Raw genomic sequence first — 13,063 nt, 5'->3', positions numbered from 1 at the left:
GGTGGAGGACGGTACGAGGGTGCACGACTGGTCAGCCTTGATCTGTTCGCTGAGGGTCTCCTCGAGCTGGTTGGCGATGCCCAGGTTCTGCTTGAGGAGCTCCTTGCGCTCGGCCCACCCCGGGTGGTCCCAGCCCTCTGCCGGAGCAAAAAGGAAAAGGCGTGCGCGATGAGCCGCTGCACCTGGAGAGAGCCCAGAGGGCAAAGAAAAAGCGCGCGGAGGCAGGGATGGCCGGGAGTGTGTGTACTTTCTTGGTAGAAGGCGCAGATGGGGTAGACGACGCCGTAGAGCTGCGAGATCATGTAGCGGACCTCGATGCTGGTCGCCTTGTCGGGCCTGTGCTCCGGCACATTCACACCAGAGCAGTGAGTCAGCAATGGGCCAAAGAAAGAAAAGAAAGGAAAAGAAAGAAAGCTAAGGGGGATCGCAAGTGGTACTTGAAATAGGTGAGGCCACTCACGGACCGCCAGCTCCTGCGGTAGGGCTTCTGCTGCTTGGACTCGTGGATGAGACTCGAGGGGTCCTTCTTCGCGAGCGTGGCCTGCATGCTGTGGGAAGTGGCACGACCAGGATGACGTCATCCATCACGGCGAGCGTGAGTGCGAGCCGCGGAAGAGAGGGGGGGGGAAAAGGCTGAGGCGGGTGTGGATGCGCACCAGGCGAAGTTGCGGTAGGTTTCGTCGTTGCGCGCGTCTACGCTCTCGCAGATCTGCTTGCCCAGCGCCACGTAGTAGGCCTGCTTGCTCAGCCCTGCGCAGTTGTCGTTGTTGTGGTTGTTGTTTTATAGCTCCGAACGTGAGACCTCACGTTGCACCGGTCTTCGAAGTGAATCGAGAGAGGAGAGAACGACGGCGCACCCTCGGCGAAATTGTCAGAGTACAGGCGGGTCCACCAGGAGAGGGGCAGCAGCACGCACGCGATGTCGTAGTCCGGCGCGTCGAACAGGTTCCCCAGATGCTGGCGCGCCTGATGAGATCGGAGGCCCCCATTAGTCCATCGCGACCGCGGCGAGTCACTCGGAGCGCTGGGAGGGAATCGCGCGCGCGCGAGAAGCCAGCGGCCGTACCCTGTGGAAGTAGTGCTTGGCAAGCGTCCAGTGGCCGGCCAGGAAGCTCGCTGTTGGGCGAAAGAACGAAAGAAAGTCGGTCTCAGTCAGATCCCTACGTGTGCTGTGTGCGCGCCGCCAGCGTACCACTGCTCATGAGCAGGCAGCTGTTGAGCGCCAGCGTGGAGCTTTGCTCCGATCGCGCGCCCACGCTCAGCAGCTTGATGTCCGTGGTGGCCGGGTTGATGGGGTTGATGCCCCACAGTTCCTTGATGTACATTTGGCTGCGCGCACGATGGGTGGTGGTGGTGAAGATGCGATGAGAGCGAGCTTTCATCAGGGAAACGCGCCATCGGCGACAAAGTGCGGTGGAGGGTGTGGCACCGACCTGTAGAAGTCGAGCATGCCCATCAGCCCGAGGTGGACGCCGGCCCTACCGATCGCCATCATCTGCTGCTGGGTGGTCGCCGTTTGCCGCCCACGGGTGACGCGTACGACCACGCGGTCGTGTCTAGTCATCGGCCTGCCCAGCTCGATCACCTCCTCTTCCTCCTCCGCCTCTTCATCGTCGCCTTCTTCTTGTTCTTCCTCTTTATCCCCATCTTTGGCATCCACTTCGTCTTCGCGATTGGTGATGGCGCCATTGTCAGGGAGGGCCTCGGCCCTGCATTCGGCCCTGCTCACGCCGCCGCCCGGTTCGCGCGCCCGCTTCCGCCTGTTGGTCGGGCTCTTCTCCCGCACGTCCAGGAAAATGTCCTCGGCTGCATCATCACCCATTCCATTGCGAGATTAGCAAATGCTCCACACACGACACACACGACACGAAGAGGAAGCGAGAGAGAAGAAGAAGAAGGAGTATTGAACCGTTCTCCTCGACCCAGGTGATGGCGAGAGCGTGGCTCTTGGGGGTGGGCGCGGGACGCGGGTTGTAGGCCACGCCGGCGTAGTAGCGCTTCTTGGCGAGGCCGTTGCGCGACAGCCGCTTCATGCTCACGTTGGGGAACGCTCTCTGATGACGCCCGCGACCAAGATGGATGATGAGGAGGAGGAGAAGGAAGAGGATGAAGATGAGGAGAGTGGCGTACTACCTTGAAGTGCTTGCCGAAGGCGGCGATGCTGGTGTGTTCGTAGCGCATGGCCTGGCAGTGGGCCAGGTACAGTTCGTAGGCCTTAGGCCGCAGCAGCAGTGCGTCGGGCCTCTCCTCAAAGTTGGCCGTAAGCCTGAACTCGAGATGTAAGCTGCAAAATAGCGAAAATTTGAAATGCAAAAGAACGAAAAAGATGAAGAATGAAAGCGACAAGAGATTGAGATTGAGATTGACGGGCTAGTAGAGGGAGTAGGTACCATGAGAAGATGAAGCAGCTAGCATCGCTCTTGGATACCAGGGTCTTGCTGTTTTGATCGCCCTCTGGCCTTTCCATCGCGAGAAATCGCGCCGTCCAAGGTTGGCTTCACCAAATGTTGGCCAAGGGTCTGATAAATCAATCTTTGCTCCTTCCCCTGTTGCTTTGGTGCGGCACCGCTTGGCGGTTTGGTATGATGATGATGATCACACAGCCCCTTGGAACCTGGCTCTTCAGTGGATTGGAGTGGAGTAGATTGCTTTGGCTGTGCTGGTGAGGCGACTGAGAGTGGGAGGGGAGAGTTGTGGTCAGTTGGCTTGTGTGAGGTGGGACGGCCGGAACGAGACTGTTCGGCTTCCGGCCACTTCCGCTGGCAAGCGACGTCTGCGCTCCTTCTTTCGCGTCCTCGAGCGCGCGGCCAGCCAATCGAGCCTCGGCTGAGGAGAGCGACAGCACACCGTGTCCCCGCGACGGCCCAAGCACAAGGGCAGAAGTAGCGGCCATTTTGCCCAAGCAAGCGCGACAAGAGAAAAAGAAGCGCTTCCGGGCGTGGTCTGTGGATTGGGACTGCCCTGCCACAGAGCGACCTGGGCCTGCAACAGGCCCGCTTTAGGAGCCTGTTCTTGTAACGTGCAATTATTAACGGCAAAAACTAAAATTATAAGTTATAATATTTTATAAAATAAAATAAAATAAATGACTGAAATTGATAGATTAGATTCGATTGTAGAGGATATCTGTACATATGTATGGGTGGGCAGGCTTGCCTACACAACTTCTATCTCCTCTTCGCCGTGTTGTTGTCGGACACCATAGATGAAGTGGGCGATTCCCCAAATCAGCCCATACCAGATCGCGTAGAACGCTATCGACAACATGCAAGCTGCTCTCGAGAAACGCGTGTTCGATTTGTCGCCGAGGGCCAGTCCGTCGCACACTTGATGGTTCGCGAGCCGTGGCCCGTTTAGATGCAAACAGCAGTTGATTACTTTTGTTTCTCTTTTTATTATTTTGTTTTTTCGGTGTGGGTCGGGCCAGCACCAGCAACCACGGCGATGGGCGGTGTGCCTTTTCGGGCGCTGTGCTTCTGTTCCTGCTTGTCGATCTCCACCACCAGCGCCGCGGTGGCTGCCTGTGCGAGGCCCCACGCCAGCGGGCCGACGAGCGGGATCGACAGGACCAGAGCAAAGGGCATTCCAAACCCGAACATCAGCCGGTAGTATCTCTGCTCGCCCGACGACGATCCATCGATCGGTGAAGGTCAGCCCAAGTGAAGCGAGGCTCATCAGAGGAGGTAAGAAGGGTGAATGAACCTTGCGCAGGATGGCTGGGTGTTTGCGGTAGTCGGGGAGACGAGTGAAGAAGGGCTCCAGCAGCTCTCGCGTGAGGGCGACGGCCGACATCCAGAACTGGAACGCGAGCATGGCCAACGTGCTCACTCCATCTCCCGCGTAGGCCGTCACGCCATAGCAGCATCCCACGAACACAGCCGGCCGCCAGCCAAATGTCTTGTCTGCTCACGCGCACACAACAGAACGTGGCGCAGGTGAGTGGTCACCGCTGACATAACGAGCTCACACTGAACGGAACCGTACTGATCAGGTAGAGCTGGGCTAGTGGCACGGCCTGCGTGGACGGTGACGGATAAGAGATTGAGCACTACTTTGGCGCGGAGCTATGGAGGCAGGGCGAGGGACAGCAGTACCATGTGGCCTATATAGGGGAGGTTGTAGACGACGAAGAGCAGCACCGAAAGGCCCATTAGTCTCAGCGTTCGCTGGCAGTAGATCCAAAAGGCTGTCATAGCCCCAACCGGTGTAACGCTGCGTTGTTGCTCGCACAACGTTGGATCCAGGCCTGTGGGCGTGACCATTGTTGTTGGCCAAAGAGGTCAGGCCTGCAGACGGGCGATTGCGAGGTGCGCAGAGGTACCAGCCAGCACTGTAAAGTAGACGATCTCTGAATAGGCAAAGATGGTGCCCGACGCAAACCGGAAGAAGCTGAGACCCAGCGTGGGGACAATCACCCAACACTGCACCATCAGGTCCGCCATCCCTGCGAGGAAACCTGCCACGCCCAACGCAATTAATTGACCATCTGTCTGCACTGCATGCACGTGCGGTGGTTCGTCAGGGCGTGACGCACCTAGCTGGGCGGCAGGGATGGTGAAGAAGAAGGAGCCCACCCACAGCGTGGCACGCCAAGGCACATAGAGCACTGCCATGACCACGAACATGCCCAGAGCCTGGGGCCAATGCGGGCACCCGCCTCAGCACAGGAGCACGCTCACGAGGGTGGGAGGGGAGAAGTTACCAGGGCGTTCATGATGAGGAAGTACTCGCCGTACTTACGTCTAAAAGGGGCGCACGGTCAATAATAAGAGCGCAAGGAAGTGAATGAATGAATGCAGTGTGCATCTCTAAATCTGACTCACCTGAATTTGGGGGATCGAAGAGCTGCCACCGAGCCCCTGAAAGCCGCAAGCAGGCCCTGCTGCACCTGTAATGCTGCCGCCAGCCGGGCTGCCTTTGCATGCTTCTTGTGCGGCTTCATCTCCATCGCCGCTGCTTTTTGTCGGAAAGGCTTCGGTGGGATTCGAACTCGCCCCCACGCCCTAGATCTCGCTCGTCGGCGAGTGGTCCATTTTCCCTCCTCTGATCCCCACACGCTCGTGATGGGTCAACGTTCTCGTTCGGTGTTCGTCGCCCTTTGATAGCGCTATTGTATCCACTATACAGTAATTCATAACCCCGTGTATCCGCGACTGAACTCCTTACCACCTTGCGTTGTTGTTTTCTTCGCGAGAACGATTCAGAAGACGAAGGCGGCGGTGGTGAAGATGGATAGTCGGGGCGGTGACTCGTCGGGCTCGGTGCCGGTGCTGCCGCTGGGGAGACGGCGCACGAAGGAAGAGGCCTTCCACATCCTGGCCAAGATGGTCATGCAGCAGACCAACGAGGACTATGTGCGATCGTTCCTCCTCACCTACAAGAAGTTCTCCACCTCGTCGGTGGACGTTGTCAAGACCTGGCGCAGACAATATCCTTTTCCACCACCTCCTCCCCCGTCTTCATCGTCATCGTCTTTTTCAAGTCACCCCCCCCCCAAGTATTATTATTCCTTGATTCGATCGGCCCACGTTTATGAAGGCGTGCGACAAGCAAGAGGCAGACCAGGCCCCGCGACGCAGCCCCCTCCCGACCCGGTACAGGCGACCCCCCTTCTTCTTCTTCTTTTTTTGTTTATTTCGGAGTCAAATTGGTCTCCACCACTTCGGCGACATGGCTTCCGGTCACCTGCCTTCCTGCTCGGGACGGACACTTCATCCAGCGGCCTCACCATTTTACCCCCCTTTCCTGCTCTCTCGACACACCAGCTTGCTCGAGTTCTTGCGGGTGTGGGTGGAGGAGTTCACCGACGACTTCGCGGCCCAACCGCAGACCGGTACGCAGGCCCGACCCGCCGGTGCAACAAAAAGCAGGAAAAATTGGTAACCATGGGCTCTTCTTCTGTGTAACGCGCGCACCGACGGTGTGCAGCGTCGCTTCTGGAGACGATCAAGGAGCGGTGCTCGGCGCAGGTGCAGTACAAATACAAGCTGCTGTTCTTGAAGACGATATCGTCACATCAGCAACAGCAGCTGCCTCCGCTGTCGCCGCACCATCACAACAGTCTCTCCGACAGCCCCTCCCCTTCTCCGCGCTCGCCCCAGGCCATTATCACCTCCTCGCCCTCCCGCAGCCGAGAAGGTCCACTGCCCCAACGCTTCGCTCTTTTCCGCTTTCGCTTTCGCTTTTTGGCTGACTGAACGAAACGTTGCAGCCACACCCAACGGCACCCCACGCGAGCGTGCCAATTCGAGGGACAGCTCGGGTTCGAGAAGCGAATCGGAGACCGGCGACGGAAGCGAAGACGAAGACGAACTCGCGGATGACAACCTCACCATCGGTACTCCCCTCCGCCTTCTGCTAACACAACGCCGAGCGCTAACCGTTTGCCAACGATGGTGCCTCCCTATATCAGACGACTTCACAGCGCAGCAGATTGCAGCGGAGCTGACGAGGAAGGAGCAGCAGTTGTTCGTCGCCATTCCGCCTTCCGAGTTCCTGGAGAAGCTTGGCTTCGGGCAAGCGCCGCCTGCAGATGCAGGTACGCGCCCACGCCCCTGGCCCGTAGCGTTCACCCATGCATTTTCCTGACCCGTGGCCTCGTTCATTGTATTCATTCAGGTGTGCAATCCTCGGCGGACGAAGACAAGACGCCACTCATCAGCGCGTTCGTTGAACATTTCAACAACGTACGTTGCGTGGTCGTCGCACTTCGTCGTCTTCTCGCAGCGAAACCTGATCATTCGTCCCTCCCCCCCCACCCACCTGCGCAGGTGAGCTTTTGGGTGTCGACCGACGTGCTCATGGGCGGCACGCCCAAGGAGCAGGCCAAGAAGATCACCAAATTCATCGCGGTACCGTGCCTCCGCTTCCTTCACTCTCGTTCTTGGACGTTCAATAGCTCAAACGCGTGAGTGTGCCGCGTGTGCCGTGTGGTGTGGCGCGTAGGTGGCGGTTCATTTGTTCAACCTCAACAACTTCAACGGGCTCATGGAGATCATCGCCGGTCTCAACTTCTCCTCGGTCAAGCGCCTGACGCCGGCCTGGGCCAAGGTGAGCAGCAAGGACCGGAAGGTGTTCGAGAAGCTGGCGTCGCGCATGGCCATCCACAGCAACTACAAGGCCTACCGACAGCTCTTCCAAAAGAGAGCCGCGCCCAAGCTGCCCTACTTCGCGGTCATCCTGCGGGACCTCATGTTCGTGCAGGTACCCACCACCGCACACGCACACGCACCACCGCACATGGACTTAAACTCTCCAAACGTAGGTGGGCAACTTGGATTACCTGGAGGCGTCGGGGCTGATCAACTTTGAGAAGATCCTGCTGGTCTATGAGGTCCTCTCTGATGTCAAGCGCTGGCAGCGCGAGTGCAAGGACTTCAAGATCAAGCTGCCCGACAAGGTACCTTCATCTCCATCGCGACACACGCGCACGCACGCACCACGAACTGTGTCTCACGCCAACTCCGCACCGCAGCACGGGAGGAAGGTGAGGCGGTACATGCGACGGCTGACGTCGATTCAAGACGAGAGCATCCTGTTCTTCCTCTCGTCGCTGCACGAGGGCGAAAACAAGAAGTGCGAGGGCGAGGTCGGCGGGATGGGCGCCCTCGGGGCGGCGCCCCAGCGGCCGCTGCCCGCCACTCCGCAGGGCCAGGGCCAGGCCCAGCTGCAGACGCCGCGGATGTCCGACGCCAGTGATCCGGGAGAGGAGACGGGCGAAGAGGAGAGCAGCCTCTCCGACATCTCGATCGTCGTCACCAGCCTCGAAGACGACGACGATGACGACGATGCCGACGACGACGACTACCGCGACGTGGGCGAGTGTTCCCCGTCGCCCTCCTCCACGACATCGTCCACGTCCTCCTCCTTCTCGTCGCTCTCCGTCATCGCCGCCGCCGAAGAGATCGACTTCGAGGCCGAGGCCCAAACGGCCAGCGGCTCGAGCTCGGAGTTAAACGAACATAACCGTTTAACTCCGAGACCGAGCGAGGCCACGGAGAAGCCTCTGCAGGCCCAGCAGGCGAACGCGCCTAGCAGCAGCAGCGCTATCAAGGCTGAAAGGCGACGCAGTCGGTCGGTGGACAACAACGAGACCAGACTCCGGCAGCAGCTGCAGCTGCCCCAGCGGCGCGGCGCGACGAACACGGAGATCTACGGCAGCCTGCGCTACTCGCGGAAGCACGCCGGCGCGGTGCAGGGGCCCATGGACGGGTCGACCATCGGCGGCGCCGTGCCGCTGCCGCTGGCCGGACCGTCGGCCGACGACAGCAACTTCATGCGGGCCATCGCCCGGCGGCGCGAGCTCAAGAAGAACCCGTTCGGCTCCATCCTCGCCCTGCAGGACCTCGTCGCCCAGGGCAGCGGCGGCGAAGGCGGCCACGAGAACCAGACCCTGCAGCTGCGAATGAAGCGGCTGTGCTTCGCCGAAGAACAGTCGGCAAGCGAGGGCTGCGGTGGCGCCGGCGCCGGCGGTGCTGGAGGTGGTGGCGGTCCGAGGTCGATCGCTGAGCGGATTCCGCCGCTGTCGCTGCACCGGAGCGCCGACGAGCGACTGCTGCAGAAGCGGCGGCTGGCCATCAGCCCGCGCGAGCAGAAGCGGACCACGATCGAGGAGGCCGGACCCCTCCTGGCCGCCACCACCTACGACGACAATCACCGCAAGCGGGGCAGCAGCTGGACCGGCAAGTCCAAGGACGACGCCGACTCCAAGAAGACGAAGGACAAGGAGGAAGCCAAGGAGAACGAAAAGGAGAAGAAGCGGATGGGCAGCCTGCGCATCCTCTCGCCGCGGCGGGGCAGCAACAGCCGCGCGGTCAGCACGACGTCGCCCAAGAAGGGTGGCACCATGCCGGCCTCGCCGCGCGGCGATCGCTCGCTGGCCGGTCTCTCGTTCGTCTCGCCCCGTGCGACCAAGGACAAGTCCAATGGTGGCAGTCAGCCCACCACCCCGCTGATGGGCCGGGCCGCGGCCGAGAGCAACCCCAGCGCCGCGGCCGCGCCGTCGCCGACCACCACAGACCGGAACTCTGATGAGTGGGGCGAGCTCGAGGACGGCGGCGACGAGGAGTGGGAGTTCGGGCAGTGGCTGGAGAAGGAGCAGGAGGAGCAGGCCTGGACCGACGGTGATGGGGCGGAGGCCGACAGCAGACCGCGCCAGCGGCGGGCGACGGCGAGCGTGGTGGTGAAGAGCTACTGGAGCCGCGACGGGCGGGTGTCGGGCGCGGACGAGCGGGAAGACGACAACGACGTGCAGTCGGAGACGACGACGGCGGCGCAACGCTGCCGCAAGCTGACAATGCCGCCGTGCCGCATCTGCTTCACCAAGCTCGATCCCGACGTGCGCGTCCACATGGCGCCCTTCATGCAGCTCCTCAACCACAAGCACGGCGCCACCCACAAGGAGCACTCCTGCACCTTCTTCGTTTACCAGAACGAGGTGCGTCGCGCCCTCCTTCGCTTTATCTGCTTCGTGGCAGCCTCATCAGGCGACTCACTCGGTCGTGTGTTGTGCGTGAACAGTTGGGCGAGCGGGTGACGGTGCGCGACGAGCAGGCGTTTCAAGAGTTTATGGCCAAGGGCGGCAAGCGGTACAGCACCGTCTCGCGACAAGGCCCCTGCTCCCTCCTCACCTACACCCTGTGGCTCCAGTAATGGCTGGGTCAGCCCAATCGTTCCTCTCTCCTTCTGTACAGAAACAAATACAACACTTTGATTTCTTTTCCTTTAGTCGTCGCCGCTGGCCCCATCACCCCAGTACCGCTCGGCCAAGGCTTCGAGCTCTGCGACGATGACGTTGAAGGTGGGCCTGCGCTCGGGCGGCGGAACATCGAACGACTTGGTACTCGGCGGCAGGCCGCTGCAGCGGACGGCGAGGTCCGACAGTGGACGGTCGGCGTGGTTGGTCGGACGCGCCTCGTGGGCCAGTAGGCGCTGAATGATGCGCCCGAAGCTGAACACGTCGACGGGGAGGCCGTAGGGCTGCTTCTTCCTGACCTCCGGGGCCATGAAGTAGTCCGTCCCGCACTTGGTCTGGCCTTCCTTCTCTGGCGTCGCCAGCTTGGCCAGCCCAAAGTCTGCCACCTTGGCTCGGCCCTGGTCCGTTATCTGCGTGAATGTCATAATTTAAAGTAAGCGCTAATTGGTCGCTGCTCGAGCCCATATGTTACAATGTAACAGCTGAATGCTAGTATATGCACCAAAATATTGTCGGGCTTTAAGTCGCGATGGATGTAGCCGTGTGAGTGGAGGAAGGCCATGGCCCGGGCGACGTCCAACAGCACCGACAAAGCATCAACTTGCGCGCACACCTGAACGGATGCAATAAATGGTTAGTGGCGGTGGTGGCAGGTACGCTTGCATCCTTGATCAGGATGGTACTAGTGTGTCGCTACCTCCTCGCTGAGGTGGCCCCGGGCAAGGTGCTCCATGACCAGATAGAACGTGCTCTGCCTTTCGTACCAGCCGTACACCCGCACCAGGTTCTCGTGTCGCAGGGAGCTGTGTAGCACACCGACCACGATCGGATTCATTCGTTGGCCAACAAAGCCCCATTTAAGTGGTGGTCGAGAACGCGTACCAGAGGATTTCGATTTCGTTGACGACGAAGCTCTTGAAGGCGGAGAAGGGCCGCTTGAGGGCCACGTTCCGGCCGCGCCACAGGCCCCGATAGACCCGACCGCAGCGGCCCTCGCCCAGCTCGTCCAGCTCGACCACCTCGCCCCGTATGCGGCTCTCGCTGCGCGGCGTTGTCGCTCGGCTGCCCAGCGCGCCCACCTCTTCGCGTGGGTAGTCACGGTCAGGCGGGCTACAGCAGCTTGGACGGGCCACCCAAGGCCTGGGGAGGCGATGGTACCGGGGTAGAAGGTCAGCTCAACCTCGGCCTCGTCCGTCAGGGCTTCGCTCACCACGGCCGCGCCGAGCATCTTGCGGGACAGCGCCTTGGCCCCGCGCAGCGCCTCGCGCACCTCGGGCAGCATGTCCTGGTGTCGCTCGATGTCCGTCAACACCCGGAAGCCGTACCGCTCCACCGCCGCCTGGATGCTGCGAGTCACCACCACCACCACCACCCTTTGAGCCAAGCGGTGGCAACTCTTCATCGTGGGCCGTGGGTTGATTACCTGAGGGCGCTCTTCTGGGCGTTGCACCGGGCGTGAGCGGGGAGCAGGTTGCCGACGAGGTCCAGGTCAGGCCGCTTGCTGCGGGCGAAGATGTGTTCCATATGCCAGGCGCCGGGCAGGCCCGCCCGCCGGTTCTCCAGCTGGAGCTGCCCGCCGCACAGGTAGCACCGGCCCTGGGTGCGGTTGAACACCTCGACCACCTCCTTCTCCGACCTGTACGCCCTACGCCTGCCCCCGCCCGGCTTCACCTGTTCCACCACCGCCACTCCACCTTCTTCTTGCTCCACTGCTTTCTTCCCGTTGGTGTTGATGTTGACGTTGACTTCGACGTTGTCTTTCCGTTTGTCAGCGACTGCTTGATTCTTCTTCTTCTCTGTTGTCTGCAACGTTGTTGTTTCTTCACCTTTGGGTTCTTCTGCTTTGTTGGCTGCGGATGAAGACGGGTCGTCGTCGTTGAGGTCGGGGAGCGGCCGCGGCGTGGGGCCAGAAGCGCTCTCGAACTCCCTCTTGAGGTCGCTCCACCGCTTGCGCGTTCCCGTTCGGCGGAAGTGCACCTCCAGCTTGGCGTAGTGCGCGCTTGACGCCCGCGAGTTCACCACGCCCAGGTGCTTCATCAAGCTGTTGGGCGACGCTGGTGTGGACAAAAAGAGGGGTCCAAGTGGAGCACCTTGTCACTACAAAAAACGAAGGAGGGAGGGGCAAGTTCAGTGCCATACCGTCACCGCTCTTGTGGTCGGGGGCGAGGAACACCAGGGCTTGGTTGGGTCGAGCCCGCAGGTGGCCCGAGTGCTTCTCGTAGGTCCAGGCGTCGCCCTCCTCCTGCAGCTTATACGTCTCCCGCAGGAAGCTAGTGAGCGCCACCAGCGCTCTGCCGTGGTTGCCCCTCACCGGCGTCTCCATCACTGCAGCGACAAAGGTGGCCTTGGCCTCTGCGTGCAGCTGCTTTCCCTTGTCCCGTGGTTTTATTTTTTTTTATTATTCATTTTTAAAATGTTAATCCAAATGCCATTCCCGGGGAATGTGTCTACAAAAATGACACTTCTCAGCTTTCTACTCCGGACCCACAAGAGCGGGCCGGGCGGCGGAGAGCGGGCTTCAAGTAGGCCGGAGCAGGCTGGTGAGGAGTAGACCGTACTCTTCAGGATCATATTCCATAGTATTGAGTCTATAGTCTTGTATCCCTTAAACAAGACGAGCCCACTGGGTATGGATGATGACTCCTGTCCCTCGCTCCTGAGCGCGAAGTGCTGCGTTGCGCACACAGTGCCTGCATCGCCCCTCGGGACCGTTGCATGGTCTGGCGCAACGCGTTGATGACCGTTCCTTTACACCGTAATGCCAAGGGTTGGGTGTGGGATGGAGCGAGTGGATGTCCGACCTACCTTTCATTTTGGTTTGCGTTTATAATAAAATAAGAATAATATTGTTTTAATAAAATAAGAATAAAATTTGATTTTTGTTTTCTCGCGAGCGAGGAGAAAGAGAGCAGGGCAAGATGGAGGGTGCAAGGGAGGATCAAGAGAGGAGCGAGGTCACCTCGCGCGCGACGGCTGCGATCTTGGAGGACGATGACTGGCGGAAGGGAGCGAGATCCAACCCAAGCATTCCCACCAGCTCGCACGCCTGCCCGAGGAGGAGGGGAGGGTGAGTTCACGCCCTAACCGCCATCGAACGAAGTACCGAGGGAGGATGTGCGTACATCGTCGTTTTTGAACAGAAAGTGGCCCAGCGCCATGAGCCTACCAAGACGGCATCAAGGCAAGTGAGTGTTTGGTGGCGCAGGAGAGAGCAATTGAAGAGCAAGTGTGCGTACATGCGATAGTCGCACTCTTCTCCGGCTCTCTGAGGCTGCCCAAGCGCGTGCACCAAAGCGGATGCGGCCTGGCCGTAATAGCTCCGCAGTCAGACCTCGTCTTACACAAACATGAACCGGTCCATAGCAACTG

The 13,063-nt window shown here is 60.2% G+C and overlaps 3 protein-coding genes and 1 pseudogene across 3 annotated transcripts in view; 1 reads left to right on the top strand and 3 right to left on the bottom strand.

Moving 5' to 3' along the window:
• Positions 1-2,467, bottom strand: part of ACA1_209120 (leucine rich repeat domain containing protein) — a gene marked incomplete at both ends in the record, with an annotated part of 3,412 nt that extends 945 nt beyond the window's left edge. The window contains 11 exons of the mRNA XM_004339959.1: positions 16-137; positions 248-336; positions 465-548; positions 657-750; positions 858-966; positions 1,067-1,116; positions 1,193-1,329; positions 1,434-1,806; positions 1,910-2,054; positions 2,131-2,266; positions 2,391-2,467. Of these exons, the coding sequence (XP_004340007.1) occupies positions 16-137; positions 248-336; positions 465-548; positions 657-750; positions 858-966; positions 1,067-1,116; positions 1,193-1,329; positions 1,434-1,806; positions 1,910-2,054; positions 2,131-2,266; positions 2,391-2,467 (1,416 nt within the window). The remainder of the gene's footprint in view (positions 1-15; positions 138-247; positions 337-464; positions 549-656; positions 751-857; positions 967-1,066; positions 1,117-1,192; positions 1,330-1,433; positions 1,807-1,909; positions 2,055-2,130; positions 2,267-2,390) is intronic.
• Positions 2,468-3,156: 689 nt separating this feature from the next.
• Positions 3,157-4,948, bottom strand: ACA1_209110 (uncharacterized protein; the record flags this gene model as incomplete). The annotated part of the gene is made up of 9 exons (XM_004339958.1): positions 3,157-3,272; positions 3,431-3,614; positions 3,703-3,902; positions 3,985-4,015; positions 4,095-4,186; positions 4,322-4,444; positions 4,535-4,634; positions 4,703-4,742; positions 4,824-4,948. The coding sequence occupies 9 exons, from the start codon at positions 4,946-4,948 to the stop codon at positions 3,157-3,159; spliced, it is 1,011 nt and encodes a 336-aa protein (XP_004340006.1).
• Positions 4,949-5,228: 280 nt separating this feature from the next.
• On the top strand, positions 5,229-9,651 carry ACA1_209100 (RasGEF domain containing protein; the record flags this gene model as incomplete). Its single annotated transcript, XM_004339957.1, has 12 exons — positions 5,229-5,405; positions 5,539-5,594; positions 5,766-5,833; positions 5,929-6,138; positions 6,212-6,337; positions 6,413-6,538; positions 6,619-6,686; positions 6,771-6,851; positions 6,946-7,203; positions 7,265-7,399; positions 7,475-9,436; positions 9,520-9,651. The coding sequence occupies 12 exons, from the start codon at positions 5,229-5,231 to the stop codon at positions 9,649-9,651; spliced, it is 3,399 nt and encodes a 1,132-aa protein (XP_004340005.1).
• Positions 9,652-9,723: 72 nt separating this feature from the next.
• On the bottom strand, positions 9,724-12,017 carry ACA1_209090 (annotated as a pseudogene).
• Positions 12,018-13,063: the final 1,046 nt, after the last annotated feature.

This window comes from Acanthamoeba castellanii (assembly GCF_000313135.1).
Source record: "Acanthamoeba castellanii str. Neff unplaced genomic scaffold scf7180000084757, whole genome shotgun sequence".
In the NCBI taxonomy this organism is placed as follows: Eukaryota; Discosea; order Longamoebia; family Acanthamoebidae; genus Acanthamoeba; species Acanthamoeba castellanii.
The sequence above is the reverse complement of the archived record's forward strand: the minus strand, read 5'-3'. Positions and strand labels throughout refer to the sequence as shown.